Consider the following 17,005-nt stretch of genomic DNA (forward strand, 5'->3'; position numbering starts at 1 on the left):
GCAGACTTTATACACTGTACACGCAGGCTACACTAAATCGATTAAAAAATACTTTTCTTTCTTCAATAATAAATTAACCTTCACTTACTGTCACTTTTTAACTTGATAAACTTTACAATTTTTAAAAAACTTTGACTCTTTTATAGTAACATTTAGCTTAAAACACGAACACATTGTACAGCTGTACAAAAATATTTTCTTCCCTTATATCATTACTCTACAAGCTTTTTTTCTATTTCAAAAAATTTTAATTTTTTTTACTCTTTAAACTTTTGGGTTAAAAACTGAGACACAAACACATTAACCTAGGCCCCAGTTTAAGTTCTTCTGCCCCTTCCCTTACTGTCTTATCAGCTGTCAAATTCATCGAAATTACCAGGGGTCTTCTCCTGGTTCTCAACCCAAGATACAGATAGAATTGTGTGGAGGTCTTAAAAAAAAAAAAAGTTGCCTATGATGTACAGCAATGATAAAAAACAAAAAACAAAAAAAACCCCAACACTGCAAGCCACGTCTTTTTCACCTACACCCTTTCATTTATTAAGATATTGTACAAATAATCGACTGTGGGCTAAGAAAAAAGCAAGCTTACAGTTAACAGCCCCGAGAGAGAGCCCTAGGCCCGCAAAGTACTAAATGTTGCCCCTTATTTTGGCTGGAGGATTGTTTCCCCCTCCCTCCCTCCCGTCACCCTCCCTCCCTCCTACCTTCTCATTCTTTTTGACCACTTCTGGCTCCACAGGACTGAGACGACGGGAAGATTCTCTCTGTCCTATTAAACGAAGAGTCTGCAGTTCAGACATATTGGTCTCTGCAATGGACAGTCTGGGCTGCTTCTCCAACCCTCCTGCCCCTCCTTTTGGCAAGTTTCCCGACTTTCAGATGCATGTCCTCTGTCTTGAATCAAACGTGCTTCCAGGACGCAGACCAGCCCCACAGAACCCGTAAGTGACCGGCTCCTGAGCACAGAGGCAGCACAGTACAGGCGAGTGCAGCCTGGGGAGAGAAGCCTCTTTTCTCTTCCGAGGGCACTTCTGGAACTGGCCCAACCCCGTCCTTGATCCTAATATCTCCGGGAATCCCAGCCACCTTGGGACCCCATGGGGAGGCCTGCTGCAGAAGGAAGCTGATGGCCAAGCAGGCAGAAATGAGAGATGTAAAGAAGCAGGGTCTTCCATGACAAGTGTGAGTCACTGAATTAAACCCACTGAACCTGCTGAGCTCGAAGTGAAGTGAGCCAGTCAATTCTCTTTAGTGATGAAGCTAAACATGAACACATTTTGAGTCGGCTTTTCTGTTATTTGCAACTCAGGCACATCCTGAAAGATCCACTGCATATATTACAAGGAGGAAATGCCTGTTTTATAATCAAATTGCATTTGAAAAAACTAAAAGAGTGGTAAAAACAACATATTTGAGTTTTAAATACTTAGAGCTAAGTACTTACCATACTAAGAACTGCTATTTGGCTTTAGGTAGTTTTGCAAGAAATGTGGCAAGCTGTGTCAGTCAGTTTACCCTGTAACCATCAGGGGAGGCTCCAGCATGCTCTCTGCTATTCTATCTATAGACGGCAATCAGGGTGGCGTTAATACCAGGTGAAGGAGAAAGACAACATTCAGCAAGGGAAACACACAGTAAAACAACGTATGTAATAGCGCATTGATTTTATTGATGGCAGAAAAAAAATTCTTTCACTTGTATTTTATCCCCCCTAAAATCTGCGTTTTCATTCTCGAAATAACAACATCCACCATGACTGCATCTTATTCTGAAGGAAAATTAGGTCTATCAAGAGGTTTTGACCAGGATGTTTCCGTGAACGGCTCCTTTCTTCACAAAGACTCTATTAAAAAAAGAGAGGAAGAAAGTGAAATTGGACACAAACACTGACTTTTCCATACTCGACAAACTTCTGCTGAAACTCACCTGCAAATGTGAAGTGCTTAAAGAAACATCAACAGATTGCAAGTAGAATAAATTGAATACTGTTGTCTAATTTATAAACATAATTTATATAAAGTAATATGTAAACACAGAAGCAAAATCTTCCTAAATAGTTTTTTCTTTTAAATTCTTAAAGTACAACTCTGTCACCATTAGCCCCTTTATTACTAGCAAGTTGATTTCAGGAATTTCCATTAAATGAATAGTTTTAACAGGGGATGATTTAAAAAAGCAGCAGCCTGACAATGAACCACTTCTACCTCCATCCTACCCCTCTGAACACCTCTGAACTAGTTTAGTCCACACAGGCCATTTATTTTCGTGTGTCACCTCCCCTGCCTGCTCCCCACCTGTATCAGGTACCACTCTAGGTGAAGCACTTTGGGTCACGACAGCAGAAAGAGCTGAGAGAAGTGAAGAGAGAAGCCCTGTTTGCTCTGGTCCTATTTGAGCTCATGCATAAAGAAATACTTGGGCAGGGACAGGCAGAGTCCCCATGGCTGCACACAAACAGCTCATAAGTCTTCCGAGGTAAGGGTCTCCTGCTTGGAAAATAAAGAGCTTTGGGTACTATTATCCTTGCATGATGCCCACCCTGCTGGCATCACAGGGTTCTATAACAGCTATCTTTATGGAGATCATTTCCCTGGCCTTGATTTGAAAAATTCTGCAGGATTTTTCCAAAGATTGTCAAAACAATATTTCACATTTAAAAATAGATCTTTCACCAGCTGAAAATGGTGCTAAAACCTTAGAAAATAAAGAAAGTCCTGGTATTTATGTAGCAGTCTATGCTTAGCTACAGGTTTCAAAGTTTGTGGTTAATAAACTTTGTGAAACCACAAAGATGATTCTCGCATCAAACATAAGAAACTAGAAATGAAGTTCAAAGCGAGTCAACATTTATTAAACCGCTTCGCAGGCTGAGCCTTAACCTCCACTGCACTAGGGAGCCTGCTGCTGACGGGTCTCACAGACCCTTCTCACGCCAGTCTGCCATCTCCCTCTTTCACAGCAGGACATGAAACTCTAACCTTTGCTCTCTGACTGGACCATCACATTAGCTTCTTAGATTCTTTCCTTCCTGGTGTTGTAATCCACCCTACATCCAACAGCAATATTTCTTCAGTGTAATGTTGATCATATCACTCTTATTCAGAAGTTCATGACAGCACCGAGCGCTTCAAACTCTTACAGTGTCTAAGGCCATATTCTTCAACCACCACAAATAAATATTTTTTAATACCTATGGACTATGCTTCCTCCCCTCTTTAAGCCTCCCTCGGCCTTTAAAATCTCTTCAGAGGCCTCTACCCTACCATGAAAACAAAGCTTAAAATTGATTTCTACAGCTTACCCCTACTACTGGAGTCTAGTTCCCACAACGCCAATCATGTCAGAAGCCTCCTCAAATGCACATAGTTTTGGTCAGTTTCATTGATTAAAGAACTATGCATAATTTCTCTATTCATATCTGCTCTTATTTCTAAGGTGTCTGTAACAACTGTGAAAAGTCCAGGAGCTAGAAGTTTGACATTTTGGGTCTAACCCTAACCCTCAAGGCTTTGATCTGACTTGACACCACTTTTTCTCAGACATGGGTCTATTTCCCCACATGGCTCCCTGAGACCTCTTTTCTCACCTGGCCTTGACTCCCACGTGTCTCCTGCTTTCGTTAGTCACTGATGTCCTTAGTACCAGGCTCAAGTAGAACACAACCCCTCCCCACCTTTGGGGAAGAATATATATATGTGGGGTGGTGGTGGTGTAGGGACCTTTGGCCTTATATTAAAATCTTGTGTTAAACAATTTAAAAGACCTCAGAAAGCTAAGAGGGAATTCTCAGTTTTCATTCACCTTAAAAGATTTAACTATACGTACACTAAACTTATTTTAAGTGTTTTAATACTTTTTTTACTTAAACGGTTTACATGTATTTACTTATGATCTTGTATTAAGCACCAAGAAAAGCCAATGATAAGAGGAAGAAGATGATGCTACACTGGATTGTTCAGGTAAATCAGAAGTCATGCTTCCTCTCCAGGCAGATTACTACAGAAGGACCTAAGAGCCAGGAAATAAAAGATTTATTCACTTAGAGATGACAGAACTAAGCTTTAACCAACAAAGGAGCTTGGGGAAGGCAGAGGAAGACACGAGGCTCAGGCCAGAGCTGTCCAGCAGAAACAGAACATGAGACACGTGTGATTTTTAATTTTCTACCAGCCACGTTAAAAAAAGTAAAAATAAATAGGTAAAATTAATTTTAATAACATTTTATTTAATCTAATCTATCTAAAATATCATTTCAGTATGATCAGTTAAAAATTGAGATATTTTACGTTTTTAAACTAAGTCTTTACAATTTGGTCTGCGTTCTGCACTGACAGCCCGCCTCAGTTCAGGCTGTGCTTCCCGCTCTGAACAGCCACAGCTGGTTTGAAAAACCAAGTCACCCGGCAGGGGAAAAACAGCGTGGATAACAGCCTCAGCAGAATAAACAGCTGAAACGAGGAACTGAGAACAGTTTCTTTAAAATTCTCCATGGTCTTATTATTGAGAAGAAATGAGAAAAAAAGATACAGTTATGTCTAAAATTCTCTTTACGGTGATATGTAACAAAACTGTAATGGGAAACTCTGATTATTAAAAGAAATACTCAAAAGCCCTGGCATAAGCAAAAAGAATAGAAATATTACCGAACATGGCAAAAACATATTAATAAATAAGGTCTTTGTTAATCAAAATTAGATGCCTTAGATTTGTCCTATAATTTCCTGACTTTTTTGTCATATTTCTCTTCCTTCCTATTGAAGAGGATATTCAGAGAGCAGCTCTCTTTCTAAAACTCTAAGATGAGAGCTTCTGGACTGATAGCCTAGGGCCCCAAAATTACATGACAATAAGCATTCATGTTGTCTTACCCCTTTCCTTAAAATATACTATGAAACATTTCCTCTTTCATTTTTCTTTTATTTTTCTTTTTGGCTTTAGGAACATTGCTTTTATTTTAAAGGAGGGTTTCTCAATCTCAGCAGTCTTGACATTTTGGGACAGGTCACTATTCAGGGGGTGCTGTCCTGTGAATTCACTAAAGCAGCACCCCTGGCCTCTACCCACTAGATGCCAGTAGCATCAATAATGAGAGAGAGTCATGGATCGGCTGCCTCCTGCACGCCCCTCACTGGGGATGGAGCCCCCAGCCCAGGCATGTGCCCTGACAGGGACTCGAACCTCCATCTCCTGGATCCTAGGTCGATGCTCAATCGCTGAGCCATGCCAGCCAGGCAAAAGTTTCTTGAACTAAACCTTTACTTGGAAATACGGCCTTCCACACAGCAAAGTGTAGTAAGAATAGCAAGTGGTCTACATGGATCATTAGTGAAACATTTCCTCTTTCTTATCTTAAAAGGAATTGAGCCCAGCTAGGCCTGGCTCAGCGGTTGAGCATCGACCTAGGATCCAAGAAATCAGGGTTCGATTCCTGGTCAGGGCACATGCCCGGGTTGCGGGCTAGGCAGCTAATCAATGACTCTCTCATCATTTATGTTTCTATCTCTCTCTCTCTCCCTCCTTTCCTCTCTCTGAAATCAATAAAGATATGTTTAAAAAAAAAAATTGGGAAAAAAAAATTGAAATTAATCTAAAAATAAAAAAAATACTCAATTATTCAGGTTAGTCCTTTGGTTTCTTTCACCTTCTTGCTTTCAAACTTATAGTCACTTCACTGATTGTCCACCTCCGTGAGAAGAGAGTAGGTGTAGAGGGAAAAGGGGATTAAGGATAGCATTTGTGAAGAAAGGTTTGGTGGAAAGGTAGTTTATGACTATGGTTTAATCTTAAATACTTTATAATTTAAAGTTTTAAAACATCAGTTTTTTCTATTACATTATTAGGAAATATTAATCATTGGACTTACTTATTTTACAGGAATAGCACTTTTTTTTTTTATATAGAAACTACCTCACAATGTCAACTTTACCTTCTCATATTAGTTCCGAGCCCGGGGAGGTTGGTAAAACTGCTGGGTTGGCCGAGTGGATCTCCTTGGCTGGCCATCACCTCCTCGACGGAACTCGAGAGTTTGTTCATAGGTTCCTTCTTCCTCCTATTTGCAAAGAGTAGTGATGGGACATGTTCAAAGAGCTCCAAGTTTCCCAACTCAAATATATTTTATGGTCCCATTTTGATATATCCTCTTAAGCTGCCCGTGATTTACACCTGTCAACTTTTATAACAGAGGGAGGCAATGGGAAGAAAAAAACCTCTTTTGGTCCCAGGTAACAGAAGAATAAAATGTGTAGTGGTAACATTAGAATCCAATTTAATTCTAGAAAGGAAACCATTTCCACGTAATAGCATGATTATCTCATCAAGTAACTTGACAATGTGGTGACAACACAGAAAACCCAGCATTATAATGAAAATTTTCATGAATATTTGGGCTTCTATATATTTCTAGGTGTTTATCATGGAAAGGGGCTTTGGTGAATATATGGAAAAGGGGTTGAAGAGCCACAGAACGGTCACCAGCTGTCTGTCCTCATCTGAAGGCATCTCCAACATCGCTAAGAACCTTACATCCAGAGACAGGAAAAAATAATGGGTTGGAACAAGGCGGGAAATACAATTTACATATAAAGAAAGCTTCATGCAACACATAGCAATCACCACAGTAAAACACAAACTATTTTCTTTTCATTTTCTTTCTTACTGAGGGGGTAGATCAGCCAGCTTAAGGAATAGCATGGGAAAATTAGGACAAGCAGAAAGAATACAGTTAATCATAATATTTGAAAAGCACTTAGAAGCAACAGAAATGTAGCCAAAAGCCACACTGGTTTCTTACTGAGTGCTGCCACCCTGGTATTTTCGTTTTTCAAATTAACATAGATAGGAAAACACTGCTCTCAGTTTTGTTTATGGATAGAAGCGGCATCTATTTTAAAAGTAGAGTTTCAATTCCAAATGCATTATTGAGCACAATAATTTGCATGGTTTTGGAAATTCATCCTATTTCTTTCTCCTCCTCACTTTATCTCTGAATCTCTTTCCCAAAAGATTCTTTCCTTTGGCCCTATTAACAACACACAAGTTATAGGAAAGACTGAGTTCTACTCTATATTTTACCAATCTAGCTCTTGCAGTTTTACTTGATGGGAGCAGAAAGACGCTAAGATAATTTGATTAAATCCTAGTATTTAGAAATGATATTTAATATCTGGCATGAACATATAATACTCATTAGGCATCCTCCACGGTATTCGTAGGAAAGAGCCATTATTTCCATTTTACGTTAAGTATGCTGGCGCCTAGGCAAGCTTTAGGGCTTCAGCCAAACACTTCTAAGGCAAATCTCAGTTTTTATTCAAAGACCACTGCTAAATCTTTAAGTCTCAGTTTGCATGTAAAAGAGATAAAACAACAGCCAAAAATTAATGGTCATCCTGAAAGGGAACTTATCACCTAAGTAAGAGAATAGAGAAACCTGACAATATACAATATACATGGCATAACTTAATAACGGTATTTTGGAGACAAACTCCAGATTAGTTCTCCTTTCTCTATGCCCCTTTCATTAACAATCAATCTCAAAATGGTTAGAAGCATCAAATATTATGTCTATAATTTAGTAAGGCAATTAAAATGCAGGAAGAAAAATTAAAACGTTTTCAGAAAAGAAGATAATTAGTTTTTATTATTCTGGTCACTGTTCTGAATGATGGTTATCAAATGCAGCTAAATTTGAAAAGGAGCTATTTAATTTTATGAAATATGACATTTGAAGCTTTGCATATTAACTGAGAAGAATGAAAATATATTTGCTAATGTAAGAGATGAAGTAATTATTTCAGGAATTAGAATGGAATGTTATTTATCTCCACACCCAGCTGCAGAACTGGTCAGAGAACCTATAAAATCTATACTTTATCAATAAAATACTCTATTAAAGGTAGAACACATTTGCTGAGTGAACTGAATTATATAGTAAATATGACATTGCTATTTGAAAAGCTGTCTCTACTATGTTTAAAAGATTCACAGACTATACTAGCCAGAGCCAATTAAATGATTTTATAGAGATGACAGACCGTGAGATTTCTTTCCTGTTATTTGATGTCTTTACTATCTTCTTATACAAAATGGAAGCAAAAAATAAAAATGATACTGACACCCTGGTTATCAGTTATTGTCAAAGGCACAATCTTGCTTTTTAAACTTTTAAGTATTCCTCCAGTGGAGTAGTTGAGGGCAAACCTGGTTACCCACTAAAACCAGTTCCTGTAGTCGATAGCTAATAAGTTTTAGCACTGAGTGAGTACCTGTTTCCATTTACATGACACAGCTCAATTTAATGCACCAGTTTATTTGGAGTCACCTTTGAATGAAATTTACACCTCTTTCTCATAGCTTATCTTCTTTAGGCTTCACTACTCTGTAACAGACTTAAAACTAAAAAAAAAAAGTAATTTCATAGTTCAAGAACATATTTTAAAATTTTAACACTATGTTTGAGTTGGCACAGTCCTGGAATGCCATCTAGTCTGTCCCTCAAGATTTGACAGATGAAGAGTCTCTAAACTGAGTGGTTAGTGATTTTCCCAAGTCACAGAGCTCATCAGGGAAAAGTCTAGACCGGGGCACTTTGTTTCTGACTCTCAAGACAAGAGTCTTTAAAAGCTTGTGATAAATTTCGTAACATGGAAGTGACTAATGTCATCTTCACCTAAGCTTTTGAGATTTAGAACCAGTTTATTGCACTCACAGTTTTGCTTACCTGAGCCATACTATCAGGTAAAACCTGGTCTTAAAATACTAAATAACTAATATTCAAAATGTGCCCTCTCTTCATGCCAATATTTACTACTCTATTGTTCCTTTTAGTGAAAAGATACAAAATGCAATAATCATACAGAATGCAAGCATGAATGAAGTGCTATTTGGGAAAAAAAAAAAAAAAAAATTCACAGCACCAATACAAAAGGAGACATACAGCTTCAGGTATAAAACACATCTGGCAGGACAAAACCACATCTTTCCTGTATGTCATCTTCAGTCTTTCACTAATGCATACTGTATCTGCAGTAAGAACATAGGCAAATACATATTCCCTCATTTATAAATGAGCTGTGTTAGAAAAGCCCGTTGTAAATCAGTCACGTGGCCCGTGGAACATACTTCAGTAGGAGGTGTGAAATATTTAGAGGTCAGGTTCTCTGTCCCACAAATAGTAAGGTCAAGTGCAGGTAAGTATGAAAACCAGTACCCTAAGGAAGGTGTCAGATCAGTGGTTCTCAACTGCGAGTGATTTTGCACCCCAGTTGTCGAGATATTTTTGGTTTTTACAAACTGAAGGGGTGGGGCTGGGGGAAGCTGATACTACATCTCATGGTTGCAGGCCAAAGATAATACTAAATGTCCTACAATGCCGCACAACAAGGAACCATCCAGTCCCAACGCCAGTGGTGCCGAGGCTGAGCAACCCTAGGCTAGGCAAACGGAGGGGAAAACTTCGTTAAGTGCCAGGGTGGCCTGGAAAATAATTCTGACATTCCGGAAGTTTCGGGTTGCCACCCTTTCCCTTTTTCCTTTTGGACATTTTTTCTTTTGCCTCTGCCTCTAAGGCCTCAGTGCTGACCCACGTCTCTATGGGACTTTTGTGGGGGCTCTACTTGCTGACAGTACAGTTCTCCTCTGCTCCAGCTACCTGTTCATAATTACTTACTGAAGCGCCTTATCTTAAATTCCCATTTCTCCAGCATCTTCCCACAGCCATAAGTTTGTGAGGAGACAAGGAAAGACTGGTTGGTGGAAGTGGACAGTGGGGATGGTAATTCTCTTCACAAAAAAACTTTAGAAAAACTTATTTATACTGCCCCCCTGCCCCTGAATAGCTGTTTTGGGTGTACTTTAATCAAGTTCCTTCTAGTCAGTTCCTTCTCACACAATTTATATAGTAGTCACAAAAACAAGCCAGCATATAAAATGTAAACCATGTACCCTCAACAATAATCCTTGAACTTTAGGGTATTTTGAATAATAAAATACTAATGAGCACATATCTCCTTCAGTGATTCACATATAAGCCACTTCCTCTATGGATTTCCAGGCCACTTTCTGCCTGCCTGGTTAGCTTGTATAATCAGTTTATAGAAAATATGAACTAATTTTAATATAAAACCTAAGTGAACAATCACTTGAAAGAAAAACTTGTTTTTCCAAAACATCAAGTAATAAAGGCAAAACTATGGGGACAGTAAAAAGATCAGTGGTTGCCAAGGGCTAGGGGGGAACAAGGGGATGAACAGGCAGAGCACAGAGGATTTTTAGGGCAGTGAAACTATTTTATATGATACCATTATGTCATTACACTTTTTCCAAACTCATAGAATGTGCAACACAAACAGTGAACCCTAATGTAAACTGTGGCTTCTGGGCAATCACCATTGTGTCAATGTAGGTTCGTCAACAGTAACAAATGCACCGCTCTGGTGAGGGATGTTGATAGTGGGGAAGGCTATGCATGTGTGAGGGCAGGGAGTGTATTGAGAATCTCTGTACCTTCCTCTCAGTTTTGCTGTGAACCTAAAATTGTTTTTAAAAATAAAACCTTTGAAAAAATAGGCTGTAAAATAGGCCACATCAGTGGGCCACTCTGTGCCTCGTATAGTGCTGATGATATGGTAGATCCTTAATACGTGATGAAACATTTGTTGACCTGCCCCTTATTGAAACAGCACATCTAAATTCAGATCCTTCCTGTGGTTATCAGTAATATAACATCATAATCAAAGTGTGAGAATTAAATTTCTTTCATCCTTGGAATGCCATTAATTAATTAATGTGTGAAAAACCACTTTGAAGATTATTGAGCTTTCTGAAGTGGCTCTAGGCTGTGTTTAATTTTTATTGTATCTTGGATATTAGTAACATTTCCTCTTGGTCCCCACTGGAAAACTTGGACCTTTGATTTTATTTGTTAGTACAAATAATGAAATAAAGTATCTCTGTCCCATTAAAAAACAAAAACAAATCATGTAATGGACTCCAAAAGTAGAACTTAAAATATTTTTAAATGATCTATTTTAATTCAATTATATTTTCTATTATGTTAAAATAAACTGATAACTGACAGTAAAAGCTGAATTAGCCCTTATTTTCTATGACAATTATGGACATTTGTGCCCATAGGAGTCATGAATCAACATTGAACCTCAATTCACCAATCATTCTTGTTTAAGAAATACGCTCTAATTCACTATTTATACCTCTATCACCAAATAAACCAGGCTCTGGTGGCTTGGAACTAGATTATGAAAGAGGAAGTTTCTGTTAATAACAGTTACTCCAAATAACTAAGATGCTATTACTGGCTCAAATATTAGCTCCATCATTTGAGCTAGAGCACAGGTCTCCTGATTCACAGTCCTGCCTGCCCTTCACTAGGATTTGAGTAATAAGGGCGAGAAACCATGAGTTTCAGAATTGGAGGGAACCTAACTGAGCAGATTTAAACTTAAAAAAAAATTACTATCCACTTTTTGGGAGTAAATGTGGCACTCTTATTTCAAATGAAACTTTGCATGGAGAATTATAAGTTAGATGGGCTCAGGTTAAAGTGTATGTTTTTACATGTATATGTAAGTATTCCCTTGCCTTTCTCTTCCTTAGTGCCTCTAAACTCTGTAACCCCTAAACCATAACAATTAAAAACCCAACCTAGTTCAACCTCTGCTGTACACTGGGAACAAGCTCGGTTGAGTGACTTGATTAAATATAAGGACTGGAATGAGGCCTCTAACTCTGGTTCAGAGACCTTTTGCCTTTGCTTTCCATTACAGAGAAAATCTAAACCAGACTTTTGACTTCTAAAAATTCTGTGTCTCAATTGATGATAAAAACTCACCTTCTATACCTAAATGGAGGGGAAAAAAATTCAGGCTTTATTAACATATGGAAAGTTATTACATATAACCCAAATAAATAAATTTTGATAATAGACTAATTTATGTTTTTAAAAGTCTGAGTAAAATATCATTTTCGAATAAAATATGAGGAATTATTAGGCTTCCTTTCCTTCAAAGTAGCTCTAAAAACATCTCCATAATATGCACCATGCTCAGTAATATTTTATTAAAACCAAATATTTATGGCAGAAAAAATATAAAAATCTGATTCAAAATCTAATTACTAAACAACTGCTCTAAAACGCCTGGTTGAGAAAACATGTTTTCATTCCTGCATCCCGCAGAACTTCGAGAGAACCGTGAGACACTTCACTGTGGTTCTGATCTTCGCCTTTTAGAAATGAGCATGTTTTCTGAAGTTATAGAAAAATGGAAATTGTGGATGATTCTATAAGATATTAGGAAATCATCTGACTTCCCAGCCCAAGGGTTTTATTCTATGATCTGCCAACTAAAGAGCAACCTAAGTAAGACAGCTAACCTTCAACATGAAAGAAAACTGGATGTTTAAACGACAGTTAAGCAAACACAGAACTATTCCTCACTGTTCTTCCTCTAAAATCATTGCGGTCTACCCTTTAATACAAAGTAAACATAACTATTTTTAGCAGCTTAGGTGCTCAAGAAAATTCAATTAGATATCAAAAGGCTGCATCCGTATTTTAACTAGGAGAATATATAAAAAAGAGATTAGCAAACACATCACCCTTATCAAATTTCAAATGATAAAAACATACTCTTCCATTCAAACATACCTAAGTATATTTACAACTTGGAATAGAAAAATAGGAAATGAGTTTATTCCACTATGTGCCTGGCATTTTGCATTTTATCTCATTTAATCCTCGAAACAATATCTTGATTTTCTCAGTCTCACCATTCTTTAGATGAATCAGCTAAGGCCCAGAGTAACTCCCCCAAAGTTCTGGGAGTGGCCATGTTTCAACAAGACCCCTGGGCTATCCACCCTAAAGTTCTTTACACTGCATCGCTCAAGTGGTGTGTATTTACATTTCTTGCTTCAGACAGTTTTAATTTTTTCTAACATCTAGTTTAACATCAATTTTAAATAAGTGGATGGCTCCTGCCCCAACATGAGTATAAACACCATTTAATGGTCATCATCTCTGTTGAAATACCACAGTGAAGTCTGAAGGATGAATGTATGACTTGTAAAATGTGTAGCTCTCTCATTGCCTGTTCTAGCTAAAGGTTAAATAGATTTCAAAAGTTTGTCCAGAAGCCAGATTAGGGAGCATATTCCTGCTTGAAAAGATCCCAGTCTACTCAAAGATTTCCTTGAGAGATACTTTATCACAGCGTTGGTATTTAAAACCTCAGTCTCTCAAGTCAGATCTGAGTTTGAGTTTAGACTCCACCATGTGACTCAACTTCTCTGCTTTCTCATATGGAAAAAACAGGCATGAACTCACAGGTTTACAAGGGAAATTATATAAAATAATACTTATAAAGGGTTTAGCAAATAAGCCATCTATGTTGTCTAATATTCTGAATTAAGTAACCCTTTGAAAATAAGATATGCATGCACACTTTAATTAAACTATCTAGACTCACAGATTTTGCTAAAAATCAGGACCCTTGTTGTGAGTATCCCTCAAACTGAAGAAGTTGAAAGAGCCAATGCAAGAAGATAGATTCTGGCTACCAGCTTTCCTTTTATTTCTTCAGAAATTAAAAAAAAAAGCACAACTATACACAAAAACTAATCACTTCACACTATAAATAATTCTAGTTACCATTGTTCTTGTTTCTTTTGGGAGGTGGTCTTTCTTTGTCTTTTTGATTATAAAGAAAAAGGGCAAACAGAACAAAAAGAGGGGGGGAATTAGCAAAGACGCACTATTGAAAAAAATCAGTCAAAAGTTATAGACCCTACTTGCATAAAACTGAATATTTTAAAAGGTAAAAATTTTAAAAGGCAGGGTTTTCAAACAGGTTAATCATGTGACATGATTAACCTGTTTGAAAACCCTGCCTTTAGACCACCCTTAAAATTTTAGTAAATGCAGTTAAAGAGAAAAGAGTTAGAAACAATATTTGAAAAGTGGAAGTATAGCAATGATGATTAATAATGGAAAATGCCTATATGCCTGCAGATTTGTTTTCAGGGAAATGCCTTTACCTTATCTTTGCAAAAGTAGCTGCTTTCCCTACTGTGCTAATTGGGCAAACATGTTTTAGAATATTTTATGGTTAAGACATATGAACAGTAATCACAAGCAGTTAATCATTTCACTCTCATAAGTTATATGAGTCATTCTTATATCTTAAATTGGTAGGCCAAAATAATAACTAATTCTTTCTCTTCAAGTAATAATTACTATATTATATATTGCCAGACTGCTTTTTCCTCTAAAGCAGTCAGCCCAATGTATTTTACCTAACTGACCACCTGAGGCAAATAGTTATGGTATGTATGCTGCAGTGACCAGAAATACAGATATAAAAAACAGAATTAGAAAAATCTCCATGTCAAACTGGTAAAATACAGGACAGATCTTTGCCACTAAAAAGTACTGAGGGTTGGGGAGTGGGGAGGGGAGACATGACTTGACAGACTTTATATAAGAAAAAAATTGCAATACAGAAATAAAGTCATTTGCTGATCTTTTCACTTGCTTAGTGGTAGTTAAGAAACATAGGACTGACAGGAAAAGAATAAAAAATTTAAATCTTAAAGCAGATAGTGGCCCAAAGTAACAAACGTCATTTTCACATTTAAATCCCATTCATACCCAACAACCCATACTGACAATGTCTGCATAATGAACTAAAATTATTTCTCTGTAGTTAAACATAAAGATAACAGATGTTTAAAAGCCCTTGTCAATTATCAGGCTAGTTAACACAGCCACAGTTTTAGAAACGTGAGGTACTCCAGGAGTCAATGATCTGGTCTCTGTGGTGCAAAATTCATCTACCACATCGAACACAGATGGTGTGATGGCTCCGCCGGCTTCAAACCACCCTGGTGAAGGGAGCACAGGCTTCCTCAAGCGGCCAACCCCACCGCTCTGTCACCTTTACTAGAAAGTACAAATCTGCATTTGTGGAACTTTGGCCTACATTTTCTAGTTGAGCCTGTTTCCTTTGCCATATAAAATATTTTAAATTATTTTAAAACAAGTATTATACCTTTCCTTAGTCTTCTATTTTCTAGACTTAGACTCAGTTCCTGGGAATCATTGTCAAGCACCATTATTTCTAGAACCCCCCCCCCATCACCTTGCTCATCTTTGCCTTTATATATTTCAGTCTTTACACTTCTATAACGTAGCATTCAGAATATTTCAAGTCTGGTCTGCTTGGAACAGTACTGCTATTTCCCATGATAAAGTCTGTATCAATGTCAGTGCAACCTCACCTTGCTCTAACCTTTCTAGCAACTGCTCAGTCCCTGCATGCTCATCAAGCAAAACCCCTACATCCTGTTCCCAGCTCTAGTGTTCCATCCTTTATTTAGAATTATTTTCCCAATATAAATATCAAGTTTTAAATTTAACCACAACTGAAGTCCATGTGCTATTGAAAGATACTATTTTGGCACAGTATTATCATTAGTGTATTCTGAATAACTATGTAACGTTAAGTCAGTTTTCTGACAAGTCATTTTGGTGATGTGTTAGCCTTTTTTTTTTTGCACAGTGGACATTAGAGGACTACCTTCTAAAAGAGTAACATCTAGATGGATGACTAAAGTGTGGTTTAATCATGAAAGTATATTCCAGTGGACTTTAGAAGATGAAGAGTGTGTCTCGGTATAAGATTAAACTCTTTTAGCAACAGAATAGTAGGTTAAAGAAATAGGTTTTTCTACCCTATGTAAAATACTTTCTTTTTAGCCCCTTGAAAAATATTTGCTGATACCTCTACTCATATACCTCTTCGCTTCTCTATATAAAATTCTCGAGAACTAAGATTGAATGAAATAATGGTTGGAAGACAGTTTATCAAAACAGTACAGACATATTGAATACAAGCTACTGCTAGGTTGAGCGTTTATATAAATGATTTCATTAACCTCCCACAGAATCCTCCAGCAGGTTGGTGTCATGTATCCCTATTTACAGGCGAAGTGCCAGATCATGCACTGCGGTGTCAGGGAGCGCAACAACTGCATGTCAGCTCTGCAGCTCACTGGGCTCGATGGTTTTAGGCAAGTGATTTAATGGCTCTGAGCCTGTATTTGCAGTTTCCCCTGTGTGTAAAATGGGAATATTAATAATTACTTCATAAGGGGTCTGTAGATATTAAGCCAGTTAAGGCAGGTCAAGGGTTCCACATGGTGCTTGGTGCCATATGTTCCAATTACAACCGGTTTTGAACAGAAGGAACTCCAAGCTTCATGTTCTCAACCATTTATTCCACTTAACCTTAGCAAATCGGTAGACACGTAATTTATAATCTTGTTGTAATCTAGATAGAAATTACTCTGAGTATGCTGAAATTTATGAATTTTTTCCTTCAGGTTGAGGCTTTAGCATGTTCTGTATACAAAGGGGTTAGTCCTTTTACTTTAGTTTTTTTTTTTTAAATCATTCTCTTTCCAGGGTTAGGGGACCTTCTTTATAGTTTCTGATGGTTAGATGGTTGAAGAAAAAAAAATATCACAAAGATTTTCCTGAAGCATAATAAGGGAGACAAACTTACTTCCATCAATGTAGATAAGGGAAAATTAGACAATATATACCACTTGATTTAATTAAGGCTATAAACATTGCTGCAATACTATTTCTAGGAACTATGTTTTAATCACCTGTAATTCCACACCTGAAATACCTGAGGTGTTCAATAGAGGCTGGGGGAACTGATAATACATTTTGGAGAGTAATCTGCTATCATTTTAGACAAAGGAAGAACATAATAAATGTTTGCTCCTATTAAATGTGCGTTATGTTCTTGTGGTTCAAGAATAAAGCTGTTTCTCCTCTATTCAGCCACGGCGGGTACAGTGGCGGCAAGAACGAATCAGGAAGGTACAAACTCTCTGTGCCACAGGGTCAAAAGATTTCCTCCAGTTTTTCAAATACTTAATATGTACCTTTATGAAAAGTATTAAGGTGAAACAA

At 37.4% G+C, this 17,005-nt stretch overlaps 1 protein-coding gene across 2 annotated transcripts in view; it reads right to left on the reverse strand.

Annotated features, from left to right (window-relative positions):
- Positions 1 to 1,648: 1,648 nt before the first annotated feature.
- Positions 1,649 to 17,005, reverse strand: part of TDRD3 (tudor domain containing 3) — a 146,068-nt gene continuing 130,711 nt past the window's right edge. For both annotated transcript variants that reach the window (XM_087814305.1, XM_087814304.1), the window contains 2 exons: positions 5,930 to 6,055; positions 1,649 to 1,846 (listed from right to left, as the gene is read on the reverse strand). In XM_087814305.1, coding sequence (XP_087670431.1) covers positions 1,792 to 1,846; positions 5,930 to 6,055 — 181 coding nt within the window. In that variant the 3' untranslated portion in view covers positions 1,649 to 1,791. The remainder of the gene's footprint in view (positions 1,847 to 5,929; positions 6,056 to 17,005) is intronic.

This window comes from Miniopterus natalensis, chromosome 2, assembly GCF_054644295.1.
Source record: "Miniopterus natalensis isolate mMinNat1 chromosome 2, mMinNat1.hap1, whole genome shotgun sequence".
Classification (NCBI taxonomy): Eukaryota; Metazoa; Chordata; class Mammalia; order Chiroptera; family Miniopteridae; genus Miniopterus; species Miniopterus natalensis.